Source organism: Poromitra crassiceps (assembly GCF_964638095.1).
Source record: "Poromitra crassiceps genome assembly, chromosome: 2".
Taxonomy (NCBI): Eukaryota; Metazoa; Chordata; class Actinopteri; order Beryciformes; family Melamphaidae; genus Poromitra; species Poromitra crassiceps.
The window spans coordinates 14,932,146-14,941,946 of record NC_139624.1 but is presented as its reverse complement, the minus strand read 5'-3'; the positions used below and the strand labels follow the sequence as shown (position 1 = coordinate 14,941,946).

The window sequence follows — 9,801 nt, the reverse complement described above, 5'->3', positions numbered from 1 at the left end:
CCTCTTCACTTTTCTCCTCCTTACCTCTCAATCGAACAAGGTGTTATGCATAATACTGTGATTTTACTATTTGATGGATTAAATAAACGCATTCTGTTTTGAAGTTAAAACTTGTTCAGTGCTTGTTATAATAATATCAGTCGATTAAAGATCTCCCTTCCTTTAGAACTGATTCTGATTCCTGTGACCGACGGCAGGGGTAATAGATTACTTATTAAAGTAATATAAATTGCTTATTAAAGTAATATAAATTACTGATGAACGTGGTGGTGCCCCGGGGTTTTGATATTAACTTATTGAATCAATAGTGATATCAAAATCCATATTTCTATCTAAATTCCTTACACTGGCCAAGTGAACGGTTCCCTCTCATAACCAGCCCTCTGAGGGAAAGTGTCCCAGACCCAGAGAGAGCTCTGCAGCATGCAGTAATGTAGTGTATCAGCGTAAGAACTCTTCATCAACCTTTATTTAAACAGGCAAGTTAATTAAGAACAAATTCTTATTTTCAATAACGGCCTGGTGGGAGGAAAAAAAAAAACTCCTAAGGGGAAACGGGTTCGGGGGAAAATAAAGGAAGGAAAAAAAAACTCTCATGGGTCTGGCGTCGAGACTATCGATGTGGTAACACCATCACATGCTGCCTGGCATGGACTTATAGGTTTCACCTAGTCTTGTTTAAAGTAATATGAACAAGGGCAAATTCGGCCCAGGACCACGTGCGTCATGTAGTAACCAGGCGACCTCAAGCCCATTCGAGGAAACTACATCTACAGCCCAAGTTCAGCTGTGTAACACTGGAACAGAACCATTGCCAAGGCAAAGACAGAACATGCACAGAACTTCTCAACAGAATCCATTTCAGATAAAAACATGCCGACCTTATTCCCCCCCCCCCCATTTTTCTCCCCAATTGTACTTCACCAATTCTTCCCCCTGCCGTCCCGGTCGCTGCTCCACCCTCTGCCGATCTCGGGAGAGCCGTAGACTAGCACCATGCTTCCTCCCAGACATGAGCAGTAGCCAGCCGCTTCTTTTCACCTGACAGCTGGAGGGAGCCTCACCGGTAGGACGTAGCACGTGGGAGGATCACGCTATTCCAACCAGTTACCTTCCCTCTGAACAGGCGGAGGCGCTAGTGCAGTGACCAGGACAAATACCCTCAATCCGGCTTCCCGGAAAATAAATTTAAGTTATATTGGCTTTATATTGGCTTTTAACCTTTCTATCTCACACTGTGCCCTGTACAGGGCCAGAATAATAGATAGGTTGTCTACAGAGTTGCCTTCAAAATCTGTGTCAAGACCAGTGTTGGGCAAGTTACTTTCAAAATGTAATATACTACATATTACTCGTTACTTTCATTTGAAAGTAATAAGTTACTTTGCAATATTAATGTCTGTGTAGAGTAACTCGTTACTTATTACACTACTTTTGCATTACTTTCACCAAAACAACAGCAGCAGCAGAATGACATCGTTGCCCCGGAACCATCCGATACATAATGTCAACCAGTACATTAATAGAGTCCAGCGCGCTTCAGCCAGGTTTGGAATAAAAAGGGTCCTGGTGCTCAACAGTGGAGGACAATATGCATAAAATAATATTTTACCTGGGCACTTCACACAGACTACCCGAAGTAAAGACACCGGAGCACTCTTTTCCGTCTGCACGTTTTAATAGAAGGGGCTGACTGACGTTTCGACAGACAAGTCTGTCTTCCTCAGAGTCAAAAGATAATGACATAATGTCAACCGCCTTGAAGTCAGTGTAAATGGTCCAAAATTCTAAATGTTATTCTTTCCCTTTGTTATTGTCATCTGTAGTGGTTATTTGCATAAAAAACAGACAGTTTGATTAAGAAATTATTCAATTTGTAACTTGAGTTACTTGACAAAGTAACTGGTATAATATTACTCAAATCCTACAAGTAATAAGTTATATTACTGAGTTACTGCTAAAAGTAATATATTACATGTAATATGTTACTTTTGTAATGAGTTACCCCCAACACTGGTCAAGACAGATGTAATGTGACAGATACAACACATACTTAGTTATTAATCATAACTACACTGCTCTCCCTACAGTACCTCTCTGCTCCACAGGGTCACCACATGTCCTCTGCTCCTAGTCACGACATGCTGAATCGAGTTGCATGTGCGCTCTCTCTGCCTATAAGATCTTTGAATGTTTGAAATCGCGTGCATGTGCGCTCTCTCTGCCTATAAGATCTTTGAATGTTTGAATGGAGTGCATGTGCGCTCTCTTAGTCCAGTAAAAATGTCACTTGACCTCACACTAATTGCAACAAAAACCAAACTCAACTGATTTTGTATCCTCAATATGTCCTCAATGAAGGAAAAAAAAAGTGTTAAGGAAATGTATGAAGGGAAAATTTTGAAAATTACCTATATGATCCTACCAAAAACGTTTATTTATTTATTTTTTTAACATTTATTTATTTATTTATTTATTTATTTATTTATTTATTTATTTATTTATTTATTTATTTTCTCCTTGAAGCAAAAAAACACATACAGGATATAAGTGATGAGGATTTATGGCACATAAAAAAAAAAAAAAGCCTTCCATAGGCTACCATCATATTTAGGGTCATTTTCAAAACTTTCCCTTCATACATTTCCTTAACACTTTTTTTCCTTCACTGAGGACATATTGAGGATACAAAATCAGTTGAGTTTGGTTTTGTTGCAATTAGTGTGAGGTTGACCCACATATTTGTGTAAAATGCCTGGACTATCTCTGCCTATAAGATCTTTGAATGTTTGTCATTGGGGTCTGCGCTCCTGTAACCTCTGATCTATAATCATGTAGCTCTTCCAAAGAAGACAGTCTCTTTGCTCCTGTGCAAAGATGTCTTTGGCTGAATACATTTTGTGAGACAACTTCCTGGCTCCTGGCGGCTTCATATTTTTGATGTCACAATAAGATTTTCTATCAAAGTTGCTCACCGTCTCATTTTGGCTGGAGATGCTGGATATGCGGGGAGAAGAACGTTATAGATAGAAATTCCAAACTACAACAAGGATGAAACCAACAAAAATATTTGGCATTCACTACAATGGCAGTCTATGGTACTTTTGCCTACTGCCGTTCAGTCACCCAAATGTGACTCGTGTAGGCTACTCACCGCGCGATGAAATAATCATCCAAAGTTACGGTGAAACCCTCATTTTCAAAGTAAATCCACATACAGAGAGAACTAACAAAGAGTAACTGAACTAACAAAGAGTAACTGAACTAACAAAGAGTAACGGAAATGACTTCCTGGTTTGCCATGAGGTGCATGCGCTGTGTGCAGTCATCAGTATACAGCACTGACTGCCATTGTAGTGCTAAGCTAAGTAGCATTGAGGGCTGTAGCGCAGTTTGTGCTGCACGCACAGTGAAGATAAAGGCATCTAGATTCTACTTATTTCGGCAATATGGCAAATAGGCGAATCTCCAAAAATGTTGGCGTTATTATTTTATTTAAATAAATATTTATTAAAAATACATAATTTCCCTTTTGTTTTTTGAAAATAATTATTCGCCATGATGTACTACAGAGATGATATGAACCAAATCACTCAAAATCTCAAAAATACCTGCAAAACTAATTTTTCTACCTATTTTGGCTCATTACCAACAACATGTAGCAGCTTACGTGGGTTCTCTCAGACCACCATATCGGTTTACCTTCCTGCCATCCTTCTCTGCATCACCTGGCTCTCCCTCCACATAGGGCATGGCAAAAAACTGAGGTCCTGGAGGGAGAGTGAGAGAGAGGGACACAGAAGAGGGGGAGAGCGAGAGAGAGGGAGCAGGGGGGAGAGAGAGGGACACATAGAGAGGGGGAGAGAGAGGGAGCAGGGGGGAGAGAGAGGGAGAGAGAGAAAGATGTGCTAGGTTCAATATAAATCCTTATACTACACACTTACACTGAAGTGTGTGTGTGTGTGTGTGTGTGTGTGTGTGTGTGTGTGTGTGTGTGTGTGTGTGTGTGTGTGTGTGTGTGTGTGTGTGTGTGTGTGTGTGTGTGTGTGTGCAGGCCCGTAGCTACCATTGAGGACACCGAGGTCATGACCTCGGTATTTTCCACACCAAAAAAAAAAAAAAAAACTTTTTTTTTTTTTTTTTTTTGAAAAATAGCCCCGGTCCCCAGATCTATTAATCTGTCATTGATGTTTTAATGCGACAGTTGATCGGAAATGCAACAATTTGCTTCCTCTCTGTGTGCTATAGAAGGAAGAGAGATAGTAACTCACAACATTCAGATTTTGCATTGAGGCTAGATTGGGGCTAGACTTTGGGGACAGTTCTATTGAAGTGAATGGGTAAGTAACTCCCCTGTAAGTGATGCTTGTGTAGATGGGCCATTGTATTTAATTGAGCAGTATTCTGCCATGTGACCTGTATGCAGAATATAAATTATATCGGGAGACATTTATTTTTTGGATCATTTTAAAGCAACAGCACAGTAAAGAGGATATTAATCTAACATGATGTATGTAGTTCTTTATAGATCTAGCCTCTTCATTTTGCTCTCAAAGTGCACCAGATTGAAGCATTTTACTTTAAAATGGACAAAATTTTCTATCCCCCCACGCCGCGCTAAAATGACCTCAGTATTTCTCTAACCCTGGCTACGGGCCTGTGTGTGTGTGTGTGTGTGTGTGTGTGTGTGTGTGTGTGTGTGTGTGTGTGTGTGTGTGTGTGTGTGTGTGTCTTGAATAGATGTAACTTTGTGACTTTACATCCACCACTTGTCTTGTCTTTTCTTTTTGTTTTACTTTGACAAATTTAAATCAGGTAAAAAAAGTCCCACACTGGTTTTCATCACAGTCCATATTTTTCCAGAACAATACTCGAGTGATTTCATAATATGAGAATATATACATTCAGAATGGATTATGGGTTCTGGTGACTTGGGATTTGACTCTGACTTGTCCCGTCCTGTTTTGGTTCTGACCTTCAGTTGATGGTCACGTGATCATCATGTGACCCGGCCTGGGAGGGTAAAGGGAAATGTGCTGAGGTGGACCCTCTCCCCCCATGATGCATCATGGGACAGTTTTGGAGGTAAACATGGAGGTAGTCTCAGATTATCATCTGCTGAATGGACGAGAAGAGGAGCAGCTGACAGCGTGGGGGCGCGGCGTCGCGGATGACCTCAGGTCAAAGGTCATGATGTCACATAAGCCAGGTCATTGTATTTGACAGCTAAATATTAAATGTTGAAGGCCCAAAAAACAAACACCGTCCCACCTTGATAGCGTGATCCTCCCATGCGCTACTGTACGTCCTGCCGGTGAAACTCCTCACTGTCAGGTGAAAAGAAGTGACTGGCGACTGCACATGGATCGGAGGAAGCACGTGCTAGTCCTCAGAATGTTTCAATCTGAATAACATCACGAGAAACTGACAGCTGCAATCTGGACCGAGAGTCGTGTGAGCTCGCATCGAGGCTGCCCACACACACGCACGCACGCACGCACGCACACACACGCACACACACACACACACACCCACCCCCCTCACACACACATGCAGTCCTCAGTGTCTGAGTCCCCCGTGTCTGAGTCCCCAGTGTCTGAGTCTCCAGTGTCTGAGTCCCCAGTGTCTGAGTCCCCAGTGTCTGAGTCCCCAGTGTCTGAGTCTGTTGAGAGTGCAAATCCAAGTCCGAGTGACCAAAGAGTACAAGCCGAGTCCCCATTACCTGAGTCAGAGTCAGAGTTACTGAACATGAATATGAATCCACATGGAGGGGGAACACATGCCCTTAAGAAATGTAATAATGTCACAGTATCAATATAGCTACTGTATCAATATCTTATGACAAATTATTAGGGCCTATTACAAAAAAAAGGCTTTATCAATTAACAATTAATGCTGTCTCCAATTTCCGAGTCCGAATGCCCGAATGCTCGAGTCCAGGTCCCAGTCGATTCATGAGTCTTGAGTCCTGGACTCGAGTAGCCTACTACAACTGCTCCTATCAGCCAGAGGTTTAGTTGCATTTAATAAATCAAATTAATGATTCTGATGCTTATTCTTATTGTTACCAGCAGTTAAACACTGAGCTGTTTTCCTGTTAGATTATTAGATTATTATTGTTCGATAATTCATCATTAATCACAGCTTGAGTTTGAGAGAGTCTTCGACCAATCAGATTGCTTGGCTGAAATAAAGTCTATCAATTAAAGTGTATAAAGTCTGTGCCGGATAAGGATCAAACATATACACACGCACACACACACACACACGCACACACACACACGCACGCACACACACACACACACACACACACACACACACACACACACACACACACACACACACACACACACACGCACACACACACACACAGGAGACTGTACCTTTCCCTCTTCAGAGTTGCAGAGATCAATAGTTCAATAAATCCTTCTTAGCTCAAACACACACTTTGGTGTCTCTCTCTCTCTCTCTCTCTCTTATATGCTTCTGTTGATCTCTATCACTCTCTCACCCCTCCCTCCCTCCCTCCCTCTCCTTCTCTCCCCCGTCTCTCTCTCTCTCTCTCTCTCTCTCTTATATGTTTCTGTTGATCTCTATCACTCTCTCTCACCACTCCCTCCCTCTCCTTCTCCTCCCCTCTCTCTCTCTCTCTCTCTCTCTCTCTTATATGCTTCTGTTGATCTCTATCACTCTCTCACCCCTCCCTCCCTCCCTCTCCTTCTCCTCTCCTCTCTTGATCTCTCTCTCAGGCTCACCTCAGCCTTAGCTTCTTGGTACCAGAGTAATCTAGTCGCAGTCAGAGTTAGCGCCAGTGGAGGTATAGCCAATGAACAGCCAGGAATGGAGCTCGCGCTACGTTTGAATGCATCAAATAAAGCTGATAATATACAATTTGATTCTTTAAACATCAGACTCTTTCAAAGTACATCACAAACAGTCCATTCTGCTGCAACTCGACAGCGCTGCTTACTGTAATCCAGAACTTTACTTCCGGGAACTTTTGTGAGGTAAAAAGAAAAGGTCCATTGGAGTGAATGGAGATTTCACAACTCTTCTATTACAAGATACAAGATACAAGATACAAGATGTTTATTGTACAAGTACACACGGTGAAATGCTTGAGCTGAGTTATGTTCCGTTACAGTCATCATCATCATCATCATCATCAACATCGTCATCATCATCATCATCAACATCGTCATCATCATCGTCATCAACAGCGTCATCATTGTCATTCACATTATCGACATTATCATCATTGTTTCCTGTCATGCTTAACTGGTACATTAACATCAGAACATTGTCATCGTTATTGTCATCTGTTCCGGTGCTTTTCGGGTCTGTGCCGTATATTGCGGATGCCCATAAATAATCTTTATATCTTATGTTAATTAGTAGTTACAAGTCTTTGTCTAGATATTGCGGTTGCCCATAAATAAATCTGTACATGTTATCTTAGCAGCTGGTCATAATGGTGGGGTAGATCTGTTTATTGTTTAGGAGTCTGGTGGCTTGGGGGATGAAGCTATTTCGTAGTCTGCTTGTCCGGGTTTTTCGGGGTTCTGTATCTCCTACCAGATGGTAGCAGGGAGAACATGTTGTTGAGTGGGTGGGTTGGGTCCTTGATTATTTTCCTGGTTCTCTTGAGGCAGCGCTGAGTGTAGAGGTCTGCCAGTTCCGGCAGCTCGCAGCCTGTTACATGCTGGGCCGCGCGCCTCTACGGCCTATACGGCCTATACGGCCTATACGGCTGTGCTTAGTACCAATGGAGACCTGATAGATTCTAAGCCAATTGTCCAAAAAGTCAGTGACTAATAGTCACGACTAGTGAGCACTCTCAAAAAAAATTCAAAAGCTAGGGTGCAAGGCGCAAACAATATACAGAAGGACAGAAAAGCCAGCACTCAAAATAAATCCTTTCGGTTTTTTTAATACCTTCAAAGCAGCAGTCAAGCAATGGACGTTTCGCCACAAGCCTTCCTCAGCATTGTGCTGACAGTAGACGGACATGACGTATAAATAGTGTCATACCGGAAGTACAATCAATTGCATCGTCAAATACTGGAAATATCTCACACCATACAATATCAAAAAATACAATATCAAAAGCATCAGAGAATATCGACAAACAGATAAGGTACAATTTAAACAGTACACTTGTATAGATATGTCTGTACATATTACACAGCAGGAATGCATCAATGTTTTGCATACGAAAAGAATGAGGCTGGATGGCCACACTTGTGTTATATAAGCACAGATAGAAAGTCAACATATTTCAATGACAAAAATAAGTAAGAAAATATTAAAATAGAATTAGAAAAATATAATAAAGTGCATACAAGTGAATGCATCGGATAGAGATACTGCAGGTCCACACACAACGCTCCCACACTGCATTACAGTGCAAGAGCAATATGTGCAAACCCACAGCACATCCACCCAATGCACTCCCTAAAGGAAACAACCTAGTAGAAGTTCTTCATTCAAGCCCTTGGGGTGCTCTGTCTGCAAGGTATGTATCCAAAACGCCTCTCTTTGTAACAGGGCCTTGTCTCTGTCACCCCCTCTCTTTAGTGGACTGACATGTTCTATACCCTGGAACCTGAGGGAACACACGTCGTGACCAAACTCATTAAAATGTCTGGCGACAGAGGACTTTACATCTCTGTTTCTAATGCTACTCTTGTGTTCTGAAATGCGAGTTTTCAACGCTCTGATAGTTTTCCCAATGTATACTAGCCCACATGGACACTTCAATAGATACACAACAAATTTAGTTTTACATGAAATTCTACTCTTAATCGAGTACTTTCTTCCAGAGTGAGGATGCGGAAGAATGTCTCTCCTCTGATCATAGCATTACACTGAACACAGTTAAAACAAGGGAAATTACTGTTCTGTTCGATATTCTCTGATGCTTTTGATATTGTATTTTTTGATATTGTATGGTGTGAGATATTTCCAGTATTTGATAATGTAATTGATTGTACTTCCGGTATGACACTATTTATACGTCATGTCTGTCTACTGTCAGCACAATGCTGAGGAAGGCTTGTGGCGAAACGTCCATTGCTTGAACTGCTGCTTTGAAGGTATTAAAAAAAACGAAAGGATTTATTTTGAGTGCTGGCTTTAGATTCTAAGCCAAGACATCCATTGGTATCAAGCATGTCATGCTAGCTTGTCCGTTAGGAGACTAAATAACGCTCCAAAGTTAGACTAGATTCTGACGAGGTCCCCTTGACCTCTCACCTCATATATATATATATATATATATATATTATAGTGCCACACAAACTGTGACTTTCTTGACTTGAAAAGTTATCTTGAAAAACATTATGTACATTATGAGAATGAATCATGCAGGGGCACACACACACACACACACACACACACACACACACACACACACACACACACACACACACACACACACACACACACACACACACAGGTGAGCATTACGTCTGCAGGTTGTTTCCTTTGTTGTTTGTCAGAGAACACACACAACAGCACTTCCCATGACTCTGTGTGTGTGTGGATGTGGGTGTGTGTGTGTGTGTGTGTGTGTGTGTGTGTGTGCCTGCATGATTCACTCTCGCTGCATCATCAGAACAGAGGTGATGTGATCAGACGGAGCTAAACTCACGCTGCCCCCCCCCCCGCCCCGCCCCACACACACACACACACACACACACACACACACACACACACACACACACACACACACACACACACACACACACACACACACCCACCCACCCACACACACACACACACACACACACACACACACAC

The 9,801-nt window shown here is 42.0% G+C and overlaps 1 protein-coding gene across 1 annotated transcript in view; it reads right to left on the bottom strand.

Annotated features, from left to right (window-relative positions):
- The window catches only part of LOC310798509 (5'-AMP-activated protein kinase subunit gamma-1-like), a gene marked incomplete at both ends in the record, with an annotated part of 25,320 nt that extends 19,570 nt beyond the window's left edge, over nt 1-5,750 (bottom strand). The window contains 2 exons of the mRNA XM_083661039.1: nt 3,703-3,770; nt 5,723-5,750. Coding sequence (XP_083517165.1) covers nt 3,703-3,770; nt 5,723-5,750 — 96 coding nt within the window. The remainder of the gene's footprint in view (nt 1-3,702; nt 3,771-5,722) is intronic.
- Between the last annotated feature and the right edge of the window lie 4,051 nt (nt 5,751-9,801).